At 36.6% G+C, this 19,335-nt stretch overlaps 2 protein-coding genes across 2 annotated transcripts; one reads left to right on the forward strand and one right to left on the reverse strand.

Moving 5' to 3' along the window:
• The first annotated feature begins 316 nt into the window (after positions 1-316).
• On the forward strand, positions 317-12,379 carry csnk2a4 (casein kinase 2, alpha 4 polypeptide). The gene is made up of 13 exons (XM_084100466.1): positions 317-454; positions 1,909-2,116; positions 3,560-3,671; positions 3,962-4,063; positions 4,200-4,250; positions 4,343-4,402; positions 4,530-4,613; positions 5,507-5,617; positions 5,944-6,045; positions 7,719-7,819; positions 7,917-8,065; positions 8,180-8,269; positions 9,728-12,379. Exons 2-13 carry the CDS (start codon positions 2,016-2,018, stop codon positions 9,841-9,843), a joined length of 1,179 nt encoding a protein of 392 aa, XP_083956592.1. The 5' UTR covers positions 317-454; positions 1,909-2,015; the 3' UTR covers positions 9,844-12,379.
• A 321-nt stretch (positions 12,380-12,700) lies between these two features.
• On the reverse strand, positions 12,701-19,109 carry slc2a10 (solute carrier family 2 member 10). Its single transcript, XM_084101623.1, has 6 exons — positions 18,887-19,109; positions 18,416-18,487; positions 14,716-15,888; positions 14,075-14,197; positions 13,848-13,983; positions 12,701-13,453 (listed from the first exon to the last, which is right to left on the reverse strand). The coding sequence occupies exons 2-6, from the start codon at positions 18,417-18,419 to the stop codon at positions 13,360-13,362; spliced, it is 1,530 nt and encodes a 509-aa protein (XP_083957749.1). The 5' UTR covers positions 18,420-18,487; positions 18,887-19,109; the 3' UTR covers positions 12,701-13,359.
• Between the last annotated feature and the right edge of the window lie 226 nt (positions 19,110-19,335).

Genomic DNA, 19,335 nt, shown 5'->3' on the forward strand with positions numbered 1-19,335 from the left:
CTATGTGCCAAAAACCAGGGTGCAATATGGCTTTGAGACATATAAATGCAATGGCGATTTTTCAGTATGCACGTGCACGTAAGAGATTAAAGATTTACATGTATGTGTCATATGCTTTTATCCAAAGAGGTTTCAATTTTATTCAAGGTATCTAGACTACCTTTTTTTTTTTTTTTTTTTTAATCAGTTTCTATTCCCTGGAATCGAACCATTGGTGCTGCTAGCGCCATGTTTGCTTGTTATTTGAGAAAATAATATGTGTATGTTCTGTCTAGGTCAGTCAGCATTGCATTTGTCTGTTGTGTTTGGCGCGTGCGCTCTCAAAGCCCAGCAGCTCTCAAACAGCCATGTTGAGTCTCTGAGACAGAAATTACTCAATATCCCAATGAAATAAGGATATTTATCCCCACGACGGGCTGGACATAAGCGCATCAGCACTGCGATCATCGAACAGGTAAATGCGTTTGTGTAATGCTATAGTGAAGAAGACTAGTAGTGCTGGGATGAGGGAGCCGGCAGTTACTCATGGATTGTGCAGGGAAAACTCATCACACATTTATTACACTGTGCTTCAGATATGTGTTTGTTTCGCTGCTATAACACATGATATCATCATTTAGTTTTTGATGCGTAATATCTCTTAACCACTGAATCATATGCCATTTCTCTTATTTAGAAATAGCTTAATAATATTATGGCAAGCCAGTTTAACATCTAATCATTTACAGAATGTGAATTCAAGTAAATATATTTAAATAAATAAAAAAATAATTACATTTTCTCTAGTTAAAATGCTACGTAATGTTTGCTCTAGTTAAAACTTAAATTGTACGGCAACAAGCGCTAAACATAATTTTTAGCAAAACATACTATTCGTATTGAACAAAGTAGATCAAAACACAATTGTTCCTATTCAAACTTTGAAACAGCACAACTCTTCAGCACCATGGTTCACCATAAAATTCAAAAACTTTACAGAAACTCTTCTAAATCTACAACATAACTGAACATTAATCACTAATGTGTCTTTCCCTTTACTGAAAAACATAAAATAACAATTAATTCCCTTGTAAAGCATGATGGGAACTACAGATCCACTGCCCCCTTAGTTATGTTATGTCAACAACAAAAAAACTCATGTAGTTCCAACACAAATGGATTAAGTAAACTTCAGTTTTAAATAAATTAGGTGGATTGAACACGAAAAAATTAAGTTGTGACAAGATGTTCCAAAATCATGTTACTTCAGCTCATTTTAATGTATTAAACTGAACAAGTCTGTTGTAGCTGATGAGGTTAGCTGGGTCTCTTTTTCTTTATTAAAAAAAAACATTTCTTTGGCTTCCTTGCAAGTGCTGGTATTTCCTTCAGGAAATGCAAATCTAATTGCAAACTGATTGATTATGAAAAGGGGGATTTACATAGTTTTCCGACAAAGGATTTTTGATGATGCAAACCACATGTAAAGTTCTTTAGATCCTTTAGACTTTCCATGAAAACAAGATGTTCAGCACTAAAGCAAATACTAGTTAAAGGAATAGTTCACCCAGAAATGAACATTTTGTCCTTATTTACTCACCCTCATGTCATTCAAACCTGTTTGACTTTCTTTCTTCTGCAGAAGACGAAAAAAAAAAAGAAGAATGTTGTTAACTAAACACTTTTAATGATTATAATTTATGTTCCACAAAAAGAGAGTCATACAGGAGAACTGTTGCTTTGAGTTTTTTGTTTAAAGTTTTTTTTAGACTAAGTTCTCAAACTAGTTCCATAAGTTCCAAATATCTCAAACTCTTCATGGTGATCATGATTCGTTATCATTTATACTGTAGATTTAGTGAATTAGCTTAAATAGTATCATCCTAACAAAGTCACAGATTTCCCACTTTATTTATTTTTCTCCCACAGCCATCCAGAGGTGCTTCCATCTTCTGTGGCCTTCAGCAAGACTGCTTGTGTTTTCCCATCTGATTTTTAATTTGCAGCATAGTGAACGCAGTGTCAAACTGTGTGTCATGTCAGGACCTTTGCCGAGTCGCGCCAGAGTCTACACTGAGGTGAACACACACCGGCCCAGAGAATACTGGGACTATGAATCTCATATTATTGAGTGGGGGTATGTATTACTTAAATAATATAGTTACTTATTATTAAATAATGGGCGGTGACTTAAGAAAATTTACCAGCCATGAACATTTTTAAACTGTTTTTGCAAAAACAGGCAGTTATGATACCAAAATTTTAGATACCAGTAAAAATCGCAATTTGTAGGTACAGAAATTTAATAAAGCAATCAAATATAAAATAACACTGCACAGTCTTCACTGTGTAAATTAAACATGGATTAATCCTTATTAAAGTTGCAAGAGTCAATCAAGAGCGGTGAGTGGTTTTTCTTTGTCTTTTGTTGTTTGATTAACATTAATGACAGACAGCAGCAGGTTTATATTAGGTTGCTGTCACTTTAAGACCTAATGCATGGATCCTGATACACATGCATTTTCTTTCTCAACTGTTTATGTTCACTTAAGACATAACTGACTATGTTTGAGAGGATACTCGCCAATACGGGCATTTTCAAGCGCAAGAAGACGTGAAAGAGTTCAATTCAGTTTTCGCGTGCTGTCTGAGACGCGGATTTCTGGGTGTGTGCTTCGGATGTTTGCGCACAGAAAACTTCCCACACAGTGAGGAACAAACAAGTCTTCTTGCGCTTGAATATTTCAATTGGCAAGGCTTAAACTTTATTGACTGGCCCGAGCTTCATTCACGTTTTTTCATGTTCATGTTCTCACAACATTGCATTGCTAGAATTCATAGAAATATTATAGGCCAAATGGCTATTGACACCATCTCATATACTCAACAATGCAGATTTTAACTCTCATTTGGTGCACACACTTGTATATGTTACCGGCAAAGTGTGAAATCCCGGTATTGTATAGAATGCCTAGGCAATGTATAGAATTCCTGATGTTTTTTGCAAAAAATACATTACCTAATTAATTCTATACATTACCTAGGCATTCTATAGAATGCCGGATTACACACTTTGCCGGTAACATATATATTTCATTTTTATATAATACCTTTTTTATACCTTAATTCCATTTAGACACACGCACAATATAATGTTCCTCCTTGTCCATATTGCATATAAACGTATGCCTTTTTAAAATCGTTTTTTATTATTTGTTTGAGGTACATAATGCAAGATTGCAGTGATATCTTTAAAGTGGCAAACACAATCAGTTTGCATGGCTTCTTAAGTTCATGTTGTGTTTGAGTTGTTAAATTGTCCCCTAGATTCACCAGATTCTACCGGAAACAGGGCCGTTATCAGGGGCTCTGCACACGTTTTGTTTTTCCTCTTCAGTTCACTGATTAAATTCTTCTGCCGCTCTCACTGTGGTTCAGACCTGCTCTGCTGTAACCATTTCGCTTTAGCTCTTTTGGCTTTAGTTTTGATCTCAGAAACTCTTTATTTTCATATATTAGTTATGTTAAAATGAATTTAATGACCTTGAAAAAATAGGATTTGAATATATTTCCCATGCAGCAATCAAGATGATTTTCAACTGGTCCGCAAGTTAGGCAGAGGAAAGTACAGTGAAGTGTTTGAAGCAATCAACATCACCAACAATGAGAAAGTAGTGGTGAAGATACTAAAGGTAAGATCAATTCCTCCTGATTCTGTGGTTAACGAAAATGGATGATGCAAGTATAAACATGAAGGCTTTTGAAGCCACGCTTTTCTCAGATATTAATGTGGCATATTGGTGTATGCACCTGTCCAGTTATTAGAGCATATATTGTTAATATAACATATTGTTGCTCCTCAATATAAAAAGCACACAGACTAAGGTGTCAAAACTAAAGGATACACGTATAAACCGACTTTTCTCTCTTTTTTAATGCTTTGATGTGATGATGACAATTTTTATTTTATCTCTTTTTTTAGCCTGTGAAGAAGAAGAAGATAAAGCGTGAAATAACGATTCTTGAGAACCTTCGAGGAGGTCCAAATATCATCTCTCTCCTCGACATCGTCAAAGACCCTGTGGTCAGTGTTCAGAACACTTGCTTGTGTGTGATATTCGTAATACAAAACCAACAATCAAATTATACTATACCGACTTTTGAGTATTTATTTTCTTGTGATGTTACTTAAGCAAATAAAACCTGTTTACACATTGCAGTCCAGAACACCAGCCTTAGTTTTTGAACATGTGAACAACACAGACTTTAAGGTAAATCTCAGTCTCAATATTTTATTACTAATCTACAACAGCACAACCCATATGTAATTTTTTTTTTAAAAATGTTTGCTTGTTTTTATCAGCAACTGTATCAGACACTGACAGACTATGACATTCGCTTCTACATGTTTGAGATTCTAAAGGTGAGAGATACCACCATAAGTGTTTGCATCAACTACTATATTGTTTTTGTATGGTCCTTCCTGTGTATAATTTTGATTCCTTCAATAGCTTTGGAGGTTTTTATATGATGTTTTTATGTGTCTCTAGGCGTTGGATTTCTGTCACAGTATGGGTATTATGCACAGAGATGTCAAACCACACAACATCATGATTGATCATGAGCACAGAAAGGTAAGCGACGTTGACTTTTAAAATAAACCATGTCAACACAGCACTGGTTTATAATATGCATATTCAGATAAGATACGACAACACCATTGATTTTTGGCGTTACATTAGAAACAATTAAAGTACAATATGACACAATATAATACTAGAAAAGAAAAGTTTCATATACAGTGCTGGTCAGAATTATTTGCCCCCTTGGTAAATATGATCAAAGATGGCTGTAAAAAATAAATCTGCATTGTTAATCCTTTTGATATTTTATTTTAAAAATTAGCACAAATCTAACCTTTCAGTGAAATAAAATAATTGAAAGTGAGGGTAAAATCACATTATGAAATAAATGTTTTTCTCCAAGACACGTTGAGAACAATTATTTGCCCCCTTTTATTAAATACTTTTTGCAACCTCCTTTTTCCAAGATAACAGTTCATTCTGACATTTCTCGCAATTGCAAGATATTCTGTCTTTTTTCTTAGAATTGTGAGAAATAAACAAAATGTTTTATTTATTTTTTATTCCGTCGCAGAAACAAGCTTCCATAGAAATCCATCTTTAGTCATATATACATCATCAGTTGATAGATGGATGGATGGATGGATGGATGGATGGGATATTTTGGGGATATTTAATTTTATTTTATCAATCAATAAATTCCACTAGAAACAAACCTTGTTGTATTATTTTATTTTAATTTAATACTGTGAAGCTGCTTTGATACAATCTGTATTGTGAAAAGCGCTATACAAATATACTTGATTTGATTTGATTTGATAGATAGATAGATAGATAGATAGATAGATAGATAGATAGATAGATAGATAGATAGATAGATAGATAGATAGATAGATAGATGGATGATAGATTTCAAATGACCATTGAATGCTGTGGTGTTTCAGTTGCGTCTTATTGACTGGGGACTGGCTGAATTCTATCACCCAGGACAGGAGTACAACATCAGAGTCGCCTCTCGCTACTTCAAAGGCCCAGAACTACTGATAGATTACCAGGTCAGACTTATTACCATATGTGCGGATAACATTGTCCAACTGAGGAAAACGTGTTGTATTTTGTCGTTAGTTTCACCATTCTGTAATAATATTTGACACAATACTATCTGGTACAGTTTGGAATTGTTTTTACTAAGGGCATCTATTGATTAGAAAGATCTAGTGTTAATTAGTCACCGCCCTGCGAAGACTTTCAACCCTTTAAAACAGTTTATCTTCTGAGGATGGTTACCCAACCACACTCCCTAGTCTTTGATTGCTGAGCTTGGCCAAAAAAAAGTTAAATAAAGCTCTATAAAAACTGCACTTCTCTTCTGTCATTCCAGATGTATGACTACAGTCTTGATATGTGGAGTCTTGGCTGTATGCTGGCCAGTATGATCTTTAGAAAGGAGCCATTTTTCCATGGACATGATAACTATGACCAGGTGAATATCATCAGGGACTTGATAGATGGGTAGTTCAAGTGACATCTGAATTAAGCTCAATCACAGCACTGGTGGCGTGATGTTGATTTCCACAAAAAAATATGTTGACCCACAGAATGCGTCTATCTCGCCAAAATCGGGACAGGCTATTAACACTAGAAGTGCCAGAATTCCATAACTACTAGAACTGCCGCAAGCGGTCATTTTGACCGCTAGATTCCAAACTCTATATCTTTAATGATAAATACCCAATTGAGAGATTAATGCATTTATTGTATTAGGATATCTTTTAAAAACAAAACAACACCAAACTGTACATTTAAACAAGTTTAATTATACATTTATAAATAAATAATATCCATAGATCCATAGAGTAGCCTATGTTTTCATGTTTCCACTGTTCAATCGCGCCCGCGCCTTACACACACACACACACACACACACACACACACACACACACACACACACACACACACACCCCATATTCCAGCATTGCAATCTTGACATTGCAGCCTGTTCATTATAGCCATAATAAAATCTAATAATAAAATAGTCAACCTAACATATAAAACTGCTCTGTTTATATAGTCAGTAGCCTAGTACAATTCGTACCATTTTGCACATGTGAAGAGGGCGATTTTTTCCATCGATACTGGAACGTGAGTGAAGTACAAAGCCTATAATAAAGAATAGTTTACCATCCAAATACATCGCAAATGTTGAAACATTTTGATTCTAATTAGAGAGTTACGTGAGCCCAACGCCACTTACTTTCACTTTCGCTTATAAAGTATTTCATTTTGGCTTGTTTATAGTTATTTTTTCATTCTTGTTCTGTTCTGAATATCATTACATATCATTTAAATGATTTGTTGTGGAATATGTTTTGTGTATTTTTTACCACATTTTATTGTTGTGTATATTGGTATATGTGTAATAATACCGCGAAATTCAGTGCGGTCAATATGACCGTCTATGGCCGAAATAGGTAAATATGTTCATTTGTTTTTTTTCCTTATGTGTAATTTATATGAAAAACATTTTAAATGAAAATACAGACACTTTTAGGAAAAGTCGGGTACCAGCAGGATTTTATTTATTTTTTCAACTAAGTTATTGCAGATATTAAATTCAAAACGGTCAAAATGACCGCCATGGCACTTCTAGTGTTAACCCCGGTTAAATTATGAGCAATGTGAACCATGAAGCAAGATAACCCAGGATTACTTGTTTACCTGGGGTTTAGAATGATCCATGGGTTAGCATGTTCAAGTGTGAAAAGCCCTTTAGTGTATGATGCCCAGTTTTTCTCTGTAACCATTTGCAAAGTCGGCAAGTGTATGATCCCTAGTGTTTGAAAATCTGTTCCGATTTCCACAAGTTGTGTTGTGAATTCCAGTTTTGAGTAATATCATACTCATAAGAATAATCTCATACTGATACAGTGTCTTTGTTGTTATGCACATATTGTAACTGTTAATTAATTAACAGTTAATTAACTATTAATTAATATAATCAGCGCAATAACAATATGTAAGTGCAAGAACCTCTAAATACTCTGTAACATGAGCACTGTAACAAACGAATACAGTGGTTGGTCGTTACTTTTGGAATTCTTTTTGTAATTGACTGAATTAATTACAGTGTTCCTGTATGTTCCCATTTCTTCAAAGCTGGTGAGAATTGCCAAAGTTCTTGGAACAGAAGATCTTTATGATTGCATTGATAAATACAACATTGAGCTGGAGCCTCGATTTAATGACATTCTGGGAAGGTGAGCCGTAGTTACGCCGCTTTCATTCATAACCTGCCATTGTTAGCATGGCCTTCTTTAAATAAATTGAATCTGATTTACATCTGCTTCACGTTAGACATTCCCGTAAGCGATGGGAGCGATTCGTTCACAGTGAAAACCAACACTTGATCAGTCCTGAAGCTCTTGACTTTCTGGACAAGTTGTTGCGTTACGACCATCAGACCAGACTGACTGCGAGAGAGGCCATGGATCATGCTTACTTCTGTGAGAGCGTCTGAATTATTACAGTAGTGCATAAATTGAGCTATTGAATTACTATCAAGAGAACATTTAAATAGATTTTTTTAATTAATTCTAACATCTTGTCCCTTGCCTTAGTCCCTGTTGTGAAAGACCAGTGTCGCATGGCAGGATCCACGAATGTGCCAACGGCGAACACCGCAGTGAGCACTGCCACGATGATAACAGGTGAATTAACTCACACATGATTTAAAATCATATTCCCTTCACATTTCGGAAGTCGTCTCAGTTAGGTAAACTTCTATAGCGGTGAATGAGAGGATACGTTAAATATATATTTTTGTGTTCCCATTTGCTCAAATAGCAAAAGAAAAACTCCACAATAGTGTTTTCACAACTTTCAAAAAGAGGAAAAAAATAGAGAGAGATTGATAACGGCAGTCAGAGGAGAGAAACATGTTAATTTTACTGTCACTCCCACAGCCGCTATTACAACACCCTCACAACAGCGTTAACTTGTTTCTTGATTTGATGCAAAGGTAATATAAACTATAGTGTTATTAATGAACACAGTTTTTTTTATGAAAATCTTTAAAAAAAGCAGGATTTATGATGCTGATGACTGGTAAAATGCATCTTCACAGTCTGTGAAAGGGTCCATGCTAATATGTTTAATATGAATATTAAATGATATAATCTGGAAAATTCCTTTAAGCACAATTCAAGGAATCAAAGTAACAACAGAATAATGATTTTGTACCAATAAAAAATGATAATCAGATTTAATCGTACTTTAAGGGTAAGTTTACACAACAACAATGAACTAAAAATTCCTTTTCATTTTCAGTGGTTGACATTGCCAAAACGATCCACGTTCACACGGATCCAAAAAAATGATTAAAAACACTGTTCGGCCAGTAGTTGGCGATGTCACTTTGTAAAGAAACACTACGCGTCTATAGACTGAACACGTAATACGCATGTGCATGACTTCACCGTTTTCACAAATTTAAGTTTTTGTAGTTTACATGAAGACCATAACGCTATTGTTTTCAAAAACTTGCACTGTGAACGTTGTGTTTTCAGGCCCACATATATACAGTATATATATATATATATATATATATATATATATATATATATATATTTCATTATTAATCATTTAAAATAATGTATATTTAAAATAAAAAAATACTTTTACTCAGCGAGGATGCATCAAAATTGGTCAAAAGTTGCAGTAAAGAATCATATCACTATTAGTAAGGATAGTATGATCTTTGATTATCATGATTATCAGTCTGTAAATGTAAGATATTTAAAGTGTACCTAAAGTTTACTTGCAATAGTTCCACTTTAGCACAATCAAATATACTTCAGTATATCTTTAGTTGGACCTCAGCACTATTTCTTGATAACTAGTGCATTAAGTACAAAATTAGTTGTTCCATTTTAGCAGACTTTAAGTATATGAATTTAGCATACTAAAAGTACAATTGAAGGATATTTATATTAAATACATAAATATAAATGTATATTTTAGTATATTTAGCATAAAAGAAATGTATTTCAAATATATTTTAGTATATTTATTTTTCACTAGGGATGTCTAAAATGTGAAGAAAGCTCACAGTACAGCTGGTGTCACTGGAGAGTTTGAGATTCCTCTTTTCTTCTCTGTTTGATCAGGAATCGCTGCTCTTCCAGCCTCCACAGCTCTCGGGCCCCTGACCGGCTCTCCCATCCTCATGGCCCCCAGCAGCCTCAACACTTCAGTGCCTGCAGCCACAGGAGCCGCTCAGTGACACACACATACACACACACACACACACACACACACCCTGACTGATCCTGGGACTGTTAGATAGAGCTCTTCATCACCCCCCACTCACAGCAGCATGAGTTCACCTGAAACTGAATGCACTTCATCATGAGACGTTCACCTTAAAGGGTTAGTTCACCCAAAAATTAAAATTACCCCATGATTTACTCACCCTCAAGTCATCCTAGGTGTATATGACATTCTTCTTTCAGACGAATACAATCAGAGTTATATTAAAAAATGTCCTGGCTCTTCCAAGATATATAATGGCAGTTTCTGTTTTGAAGTCCATAAAAGTGCATCTATCCATCATAAAATTGCATCCATCCATCATAAAAGTGCATCACAGGCTCTGCAGGGGTTAATAAAGGCCTTCTGAAGTGAAGCGTCTGTGTAAGAAAAATATTCATATTTAAAACTTTATAAAGTAAAATATTAATATTTTTCTTACACAAACGCATCGCTCGCTTCAGAAGGCCTTTATTAACCCCCGCCGAGCCGTGTGGAGCACTTTTATGATGGATAGATGTCCTTTACAGAATTGAGTAAATCATGGGCTAATTTTCATTTTTGGGTGAACTATCCCTTTAATGCATTTAGCTCAGGCAGAGGTGCGCAGGCTGTTTGAGAGCTTATCCTCAAAAAGAAAAACATCACATGTGATATTACATACACTGAACAAAATTATAAACGCAACACTTTTGTTTTTGCCCCCATTTTTTCATGAGCTGAACTCAAAGATCTAAGACTTTTTCTATGTACACAAAAGGCCTATTTCTCTCAAATATTGTTAACAAATCTGTCTAAATCTGTGTTAGTGAGCACTTCTCCTTTGCCGATATAATCCATCCACCTCACAGTTGTGGCATATCAAGATGCTGATTAGACAGCATGATTATTGCACAGGTGTGCCTTAGGCTGGCCACAATAAAAGGCCACTCTAAAATGTGCAGTTTTACTGTATTGGGGGGGTCCGAAAACCAGTCAGTATCTGGTGTGACCACCATTTGCCTCACGCAGTGCAACACACCTCCTTGGCATAGAGTTGATCAGGTTGTTGATTGTTGCCTGTGGAATGTTGGTCCACTCCTCTTCAATGGCTGTGCGAAGTTGCTGGATATTGGCAGGACCTGGAACACGCTGTCGTATACGCTGATCCAGAGCATCTCAAACATGCTCAATGGGTGACATGTCCAGTGAGTATGCTGGCCATGCAAGAACTGGGATGTTTTCAGCTTCCAGGGATTGTGTACAGATCCTTGCAACATGGGGCCGTGCATTATCATGCTGCAACATGAGGTGATGGTCGTGGATGAATGGCATAACAATGGGCCTCAGAATCTCATCACGGTATCTCTGTGCATTCAAAATGCCATCAATAAAATGCACCTGTGTTCGTTGTCTATAACATATGCCTGGCCATACCATAACTCCACCGCCACCATGGGCCACTCGATCCACAATGTTGACATCAGCAAACCACTCACCCACACGACACTATACACGCTGTCTGCCATCTGCCCTGTACAGTGAAAACCGGGATTAATCCGTGAAGAGAACACCTCTCCAAAGTGCCAGACGCCATCGAATGTGAGTATTTGCCCACTCAAGTCGGTTACGACGACGAACTGCAGTCAGGTCGAGATCCCGATGAGGACGACAAGCATGCAGATGAGCTTCCCTGAGACGGTTTCTGACAATTTGTGCAGAAATTCGGTTATGCAAACTGATTGTTGCAGCAGCTGTCCGGGTGGCTGGTCTCAGACGATCTTGGAGGTGAAGATGCTGGATGTGGAGGTCCTGGGCTAGTGTGGTTACACATGGTCTGCGGTTGTGAGGCCGGTTGGATGTACTGGAAAATTCTGTGCAACATTTATTATGTGCAATAATACTGCACATTTTAGAGTGGCCTTTTATTGTGGCCAGCCTAAGGCACACCTGTGCAATAATCATGCTGTCTAATCAGCATCTTGAAATGCCACACCTGTGAGGTGGATGGATTATCTCGGCAAAGGAGAAGTGCTCACTAACACAGATTTAGACAGATTTGTGAACAATATTTGAGAGAAATAGGCCTTTTGTGTACATAGAAAAAGTCTTAGATCTTTGAGTTCAGCTCATGAAAAATGGGGGCAAAAAAAAAAGTGTTGCGTTTATAATTTTGTTCAGTGTACATTGTCGTGACTCGTGCCATTAAAAAGCTTAGCTTTTACTTAAAAAATGGAGCATCCAGTGAAGCGCGCTGTAGCGCAGTATTTCTCTCAGCATTCATGAGCAGATCCTCAGATCTTCTCGAGTGTTAAATGATACTGGCGTTAATACAGCTGTGGTCGTAGTTTGGTGCTGTTTACTGTAGCTCACATCAGGTCACATCAGTCGTGTTTACTCAACACAACGTAGTGTCTTCAGCTCCTCTCACTGTGGAAAATGGCAATGCCATGGCATATTTTATTTTTGTATAAATACAGCAATGCATAACTTCCCTATGCCACAATCCAGTAATAAAGAATCACTGCTCATCCAGTCTTTGTACTCACTTCATTTGACTAAGCCAGAATTAACAGTGTGGCAAGGAAATACCAAACATATCTGATGGATTTTTTTTCCTCCATACTATGGAAGTCAATGGTGCCCCACAACATTCTTCAAAATATCTTCTTTTGTGTTCAGCAGAACAAGAATCTCATACGGGTTTGGAACAACTTTAGTGTGAGTAAATGATGAAAGAATTTTAATTTTTGGGTTAACTAACCCTTTAAGTGGTTTCATACTACTAAAATGTTGTGTTGACATAAAGATGTTATATTTAATTAGAGAGGAATTTTTTTTTTTTACTTTTTACACAAAAAATTTCTGCTAGCACATTATCTGTTAAGTGTATGGACATTTCCTTTAATCCTAAAACAATGCAATGCCTAATTCAAAATACAGGTAAAACACTTAAAATCAATATTTAAAATGTAAAAATCAATAGGGGAAATTCCATCATATTAATCAGTACATTGGGCCCTATTTTACTTTTCGAAGCGTGTATCACATTTGATTTTTATTTGAACTGCATATATAAAGTGAATATCAATTTCAAAAAGTAGATTTATTGGCAAAACAAAAATACATAAAATATTAAAGTAGATGTCCCTCTGTAAATGTTTTCTTTATCCTGTGTGCAGTTCCTCATATCATTACACATAATCAGTGTTTAAATCTTAAATATTTCATTTTAATGTGTTCTTTAAACTTTCAGCCCTATCCTCTACAATATAAATATTGTCACAAACTATGAATGCATTAAAATAAGAGTCATGTAGGGGTAATCTATCTTTATTTCATAAAGATTTAACATTATTTGCTAACATATAAACCAGAGTACAATAGTTACTACAAATGGTAAAGCTATTAATTATTAATAAAACGTGGAGCAATACATGTAATATCATCCAGTGAGCAGAATTATCCATATTGACGTAATCAGAGAAATTTTATAACTTTCCATCCCAAGTCACGTTGATGTACTCGTCAAGTGAACTCTCTGATAACCTGGAGAGAAATGCCTTCTTTGGAAAATATTGCAGACTTCTTCTCTGTGAAAAAATCTAAAAGAAATAACATATTTTGAGTATTGCATTGATTGGATTTTATGAGATAATGCTGAATCGCATCACACACAAGTCCAGAGTCCATCACTATTCCAGTTTTTTAAGACTATAATACTTTTTCGTATACTGTTTACTTTCTTTGATACAGTTATATCTAATAACATATAAGACAGAACTATTAAACAGAGAGTATAAGCACTGTGTGCTCAGGCACTGGCGCTCTCAGCGCCGTCAAAATAAAAGTCAGGCGAGCTGACAAAATAAAAGTCTCACTTCTGACACCTTGGCCAAACAGAAAAAAACATATTTAATATATATTTAAAAAATGCCAAATATTCGATCACTCATTTATAGACACACAACAAGCACATATTCCAAAAAAAATTCTTACGGTGTCTGAGAGAGCTCTCTGTCAATTTTATGAAGAGATTTTCCTTTGGTCTCTGGTAGTACAAGGTAGATGAATACAACTGCTGCCATTCCAATCACTCCATACACAAAGAATATTCCAGACAGACCTATCACATCTGAGGAAAACATGAAAATCATGGGAAAATTATGAAAATAATTTACATATGCATTTCATATTTCATGTTTGGTCTTTGTTGTTGTGCATACCTATTATACTCAAGAAAGAAAAGGTAACTATGAGGTTGGCCCCCACATTGAAGCAGTTGATGAATGAATAGGCTCTTCCTCTGACTTCCTTTGGAAATATTTCACTGAGCACAAGCCATGTCACTGTGAACCAAATATGAAGTTTCATGCAATTAAAGCATTACTGAAAATGAAAATTCCGCTTTGCATCACAGAAATAAATTATATTTTAAAGTATGTTAAAATAGAAAACCATTATTTTAAATTGTAATAATATTTCACAATATTTTTACTGTATTTTTGATCAAATAAATGCAAGCTTGATGAGCACATAATAATAATTTCCAAACTTTTGACTGGTACTAGTTTCTACATTATTTGTTGTTCAGATATTCCTCTTTAAAAGAAAAAAGTATCAGCTGTATGCAAAGTGACCCACATTTGGTATACCTCTACAAAATAGTGAATTGCTCAGTAAATTTACATCTGTACAATTTACATTTACGTATAATATTTTGGCTTTCATCAATATTTATGTTTGTCTTTCTTAAGAAAAAAATATTAACAAAATCAAATATTTGAGCCGGGGAGGTTTCCAAAATTTGGTTGATTTGACATGGAATGACCCAACTACAGTAAACGTAAACTCAAAGGCAACTTACTTGGTCCAAAGCTCACTGAGAAAGCGCTCACAACTGCCATCATGCAGATGAAAATTATCCACTTATACATATCTTCTGAGTGCGATAAAATATTTGCATCGTGCGTTTCATTTCCAGTAGATGTAGTGCTTTGATCCACAGAGTTTTTGCCCACGTTTTCATGATTTTCCGCTAGTGAGGTCAGATTTTCATGTGGTTCCAATGAAGTGCATTGTTTTGTTGTGTCAATCACTGACTGTCCACACAAGAAACCAGTGAGTATCAATCCTACAGCCAGCACTGTGCATCCACCAATCAGAAGTGATCTTCGGCCAACCTTGTCTGAACAAACCATTGCCAGTAGAGTAGCAATGACTTTAACCAAACCCAGACCCACCGACGCAAGAACTGCAGATGCATTGCTCTGAAACCCCACTGAGAAGAGGATGGTGGAAGCGTAGAAGAGGACGTTTGGCTGGCCTGTGAATTGTTGACCGAGCACCAGCCCGAGGCCGATGGCAGTCCTTCTGCGCATGTTGTCTTTGGTTTTGAAAAGGTCAAAGACACTATAGTTCACATGTTCTGCTTGGTGGTGATTTGGTGCTTCCCAATCATCTTCTGCTATGAGGCCTACAGTGGTTTGCTGAGGTAGAAACCTAATGGACACCAACTGCATAAGAGATGGTACAATAGCAAATCCAAACATGTACCTCCATCCTGCATGGACACCAGATAAGATGTAGTTGATTGCATAAGCCAACAAGATCCCAACAGTAATTCCAACTTCATACAGGCTCACCATCAACCCTCTACGATTGGGAGCGACCATCTCAGAGACAAAGATGCAGCAGCTCATAGAAGAAATGCTCATTGCAAACCCAATGACGGCCCTTCCAACCACCAATGCTGAAAACGACATGCTTGCAGTTAGGATAATGGTGCCTCCCAGAATGAGGAGATTACTGAGTAAAATGGACGTTCTCCTGCCATGACGGTCAATCAACCATCCACCAATCACAGACGCTAACAGTGATCCGATCAGAAGAGCGCTAACCACAGCTTCCAGCTGGACACATCCCAGAGAGAAGTGAGCTCGGAGCTGCGGAAGAGCGCCGGATATTATTCCCAGCTCATAGCCGAACACTAGGCCGCCAAGAGTGGATGCAATGATAGTGAGTGCCAGGACAGAACAACCTAGAGAAGAAAAAAATGCTACAGAAATGAGACAGAAATGAACTTTGCAGCTGGGATGAACTGGTCTTATGGCGCTTTTCCACTGCATGGTACGGTACGGCTCGGTTCGGTACGGCACGCTTTGGCGCTTTTCCACTGCATGGTACGGTACGGCTCGGTTCAGTACGGCTCACTTTTGCCGCATTTCCACTGCATGGTACGGTACGGTACGGCTCGCTTCGGCTCGCTTTAAATGGTACCACCTCTGTTGAGGTTCCAAGCGTACCGTACCGATACTAAAATGTGACGTGAAAACACTGCAGATCACTGATTGGTCAGACAGAATCATCACTACCAGCGTCATTGTATTTACGACACGAGACACTAAGCCCGCTAGATTTAAATAGCCAGTAGACAACAGCCAGCGCTGTAGCGCCTGTTTTAAAAGTATTTGCTTTAAAAAAAAATAAAAAAAAGAGTAAACTTCAAAAAAAGAAATGGCTGAATCGTGGTCAGTGGACGAGGTGCAGACGTTCCTCTCGTTGGTTGCCGAGGAGTGGATGGGGAAACACGGAATGAAAAATTCGCATTTAATATGATGATATCATGGCAGTAGAGACGGCAACTATAACGATCAGTCCCACCCACTTTGAAGCGGTACTAACTGCAGTGGAAAAGCAACCGAGCTAAAGCGAACCGAACCGTGCCGTACCGAGTCGAGTCGTACCACGCAGTGGAAAAGCGAAGCGAGCCGAACCGTTCCGCGCCGAGTCGAACCGAACCGAGCCGTACCATGCAGTGGAAAAGCGCCAATAGAGGGAAATCCAGGACTTTTCTTGGTGTTCTGAGAATCTGACCTACCTGCTCAAAATAAGTTGTTTAAAATAAAGAATTATCATAATTTAAATGGTAAAAGACTGTAAGAATACTACAGTAAAAACTGGTTAGTGCAAGTTCTTTTATATACACGGTGAAACACCATCATAGATCATCTATGCAAGATTTCATGTCATTTTAGTAGTAGTAGTAGTAGTAGTAGTAGTAGTAGTAGTAGTAGTAGTAGTAAGATATAAACTCGCAATTGCAAGATAAAAGGTCGCAATTACCTTTTAAATTGTTTTATTCCATCTTGTGCTGTTAAATGAATCTTTATTGCATTACTTTAGAGTCGTGTGTTATGATGATGGTGTTTTGTATTTGTGTGCATGACTATAGGCTACATTAGTATATACTTCAGCATATGGAAAAGCTACTTGCGATGAGCTTTGATTCTACATGTGGTTTTCTTATTACTGTGTTTTTATGGTGGCTAATGGTGTATTTTGTAAAAGTACAAAACAGATTTTAGTACTTCAGTACTAAGTTGGTCTATTAACATGTATATCAGTTAATAAATTTTGTTTTTTCACTGTAAATTTAAGTTCAAGGCGTAAAACTTAAATGTTGCTACCGTATTTTTTGCAGTAAAATTCTGGCAACCACAGCTGCCATTTTTTACTGTAAATTCAGAAAAACCCACAATAAATGTGTTAAATGTACAGTAGGTAGCAATACCAGTCTAGATGCAGTCTAACTCCAAATATAGTGTGGGTAGATCATCATCCTGAGAGATTATCCCATCAACTTAAAACCACATTTATTTACAAATGGTTTAAAGGGATACTCCACTTTTTTTGGAAATAGGCTAATTTTACAACTCCCCCAGAGTTAAAGAGTTGAGTTTTACCGTTTTCGAATTCATTCAGCCGAACTCCGGGTCTGGCGGTACCACTTTTAGCATAGCTTAGCATAGATCATTGAATCGGACAGGACCATTAGCATCTCTCTCAAAAAAATGACCAAAGAGTTTCGTTTTTAAAACTTGACTCTTCTGTAGTTACATTGTGTACTAAGACGGACGGAAAATGAAAAGTTGTGATTTTCTAGGCTGATATGGCTAGGAACTATACTCTCATTCCTGCGTAATAATCAAGAAACTTTGCTTAGGAAAAATAGGAAAAATATCGAAACTCTTTGGTCATTTTTTTGAGAGAGATGCTAATGGTCTTGTCCGATTCAATGATCTATGCTAAGCTATGCTAAAAGTGGTACCGCCAGACCCGGAGATCGGCTGAATGGATTCGAAAACGGTAAAACTCAACTCTTTAACTCTGGGGGAGTTGTAAAATTAGTCTATTTCCAAAAAAAGTGGAGTATCCCTTTAAAAGGAAAAAAATGTCAGAAAGTCTCCTTTCATCTTAAATGAAAAGAAATAGAAAACATAAGGTCTTAAACAATGACTTGTCAAATATATATATATAGAGAGAGAGAGAGAGAGATATACTATAATAATTATACGAGAATATGTTTTGTGGAGTTAATGCATGTCACTCTTCATAACTATTTCCAGCAGGCTTCAAACACTTCAAAAGCACATAACTCATAATAGAAATCTGTCATATTTGTTTGCTATAGAGATACCCATAATCAATTATATGCTACATTTTTATTTTACTTTTAAAATGACGTACTAAACTAAGAACAAACACTGAACAGGTCTGACACTTACCCATTTCTATCCGAATTTAAAGAAGCTGGTTCATCAAAAACGCAACGAGTCTGTCTCGTTCGGGAACAGAACCTATTTCCAAAACAAAAACACAGACATATTAAATGAGAACTGTGAGTTTTGAAGGAGAATCTCGGATCTGTTCTAATCAGGCTTTATTCAGAACGCTGTCACCATGACAACTCTCATGATGGCGCTATTGATTTAATTAGATGAGAGATCTCTTAATGAGCTATAAATAACCCAGCTGATGTTTCTGACAGGAATCCTGTTCTCAAAGAACTTCGAAACTCATAGCCTGTAGAGTCCACGTATGGCTGTAAAGTTTTATGAAGCAAGCCGCTGTCAAATGGAGTTAGAAATTACATCTGCAAGACCCCTTTTTTCATAACACAAGCATAAAAATAAAGCTTCGACGCTTCCAACAGTTGTTAGACAAAACAAAAGCTCTCCCGCTATTCCTCCTCTCACCTCTTCCCAGTAACATCCCTCAGGCGAGATGTTTTTCCCGTGATTTTACGCGGTTCACATTGTCATTGTTGAACATGGAAACGCTACTGTGTATCTGCATCAGTTTTTCATCTGCTTTCTGCTCTTGGAAAGTTCCCTGAAAGCGTCTTTTTTTCCCTGAAGTCTGTGTATCCAAGGAAGTCGAGGCTACGTGGCAGGAGGAACTCTTCCTCAAACACTCATCGAGCCTCGCGACACAAGCACGCTCTCATACCAATACACTTATCATGGGAATGTTGGCCAACACCTCATTATATATAATATAATATAATATAATATAATATAATATAATATAATATAATATAATATATAGCCTATAATGTAAAATGTAATGTAATATAATATAGTATAATATAATAAATAATATAGCCTATAATGTAAAATGTAATGTAATATAATATAGTATAATA

Source organism: Abramis brama, assembly GCF_963993115.1.
Source record: "Abramis brama genome assembly, chromosome: 23".
Classification (NCBI taxonomy): domain Eukaryota; kingdom Metazoa; phylum Chordata; class Actinopteri; order Cypriniformes; family Leuciscidae; genus Abramis; species Abramis brama.

Excerpts from the sequence above, each read along its gene's own strand:
- csnk2a4 (XM_084100466.1), top strand. The coding sequence starts at position 2,016 with ATGTCAGGACCTTTGCCGAGTCGCGCCAGAGTCTACACTGAGGTGAAC. Across the intron at positions 4,614-5,506 it reads TTGATCATGAGCACAGAAAG|TTGCGTCTTATTGACTGGGG; the intron begins GTAAGCGACGTT and ends GTGGTGTTTCAG. Across the intron at positions 7,820-7,916 it reads TTTAATGACATTCTGGGAAG|ACATTCCCGTAAGCGATGGG; the intron begins GTGAGCCGTAGT and ends GCTTCACGTTAG.
- slc2a10 (XM_084101623.1), bottom strand. Across the intron at positions 14,198-14,715 it reads CTCAGTGAGCTTTGGACCAA|TGACATGGCTTGTGCTCAGT; the intron begins GTAAGTTGCCTT and ends TTTGGTTCACAG. Across the intron at positions 13,984-14,074 it reads TTCTTTCTTGAGTATAATAG|ATGTGATAGGTCTGTCTGGA; the intron begins GTATGCACAACA and ends TGTTTTCCTCAG.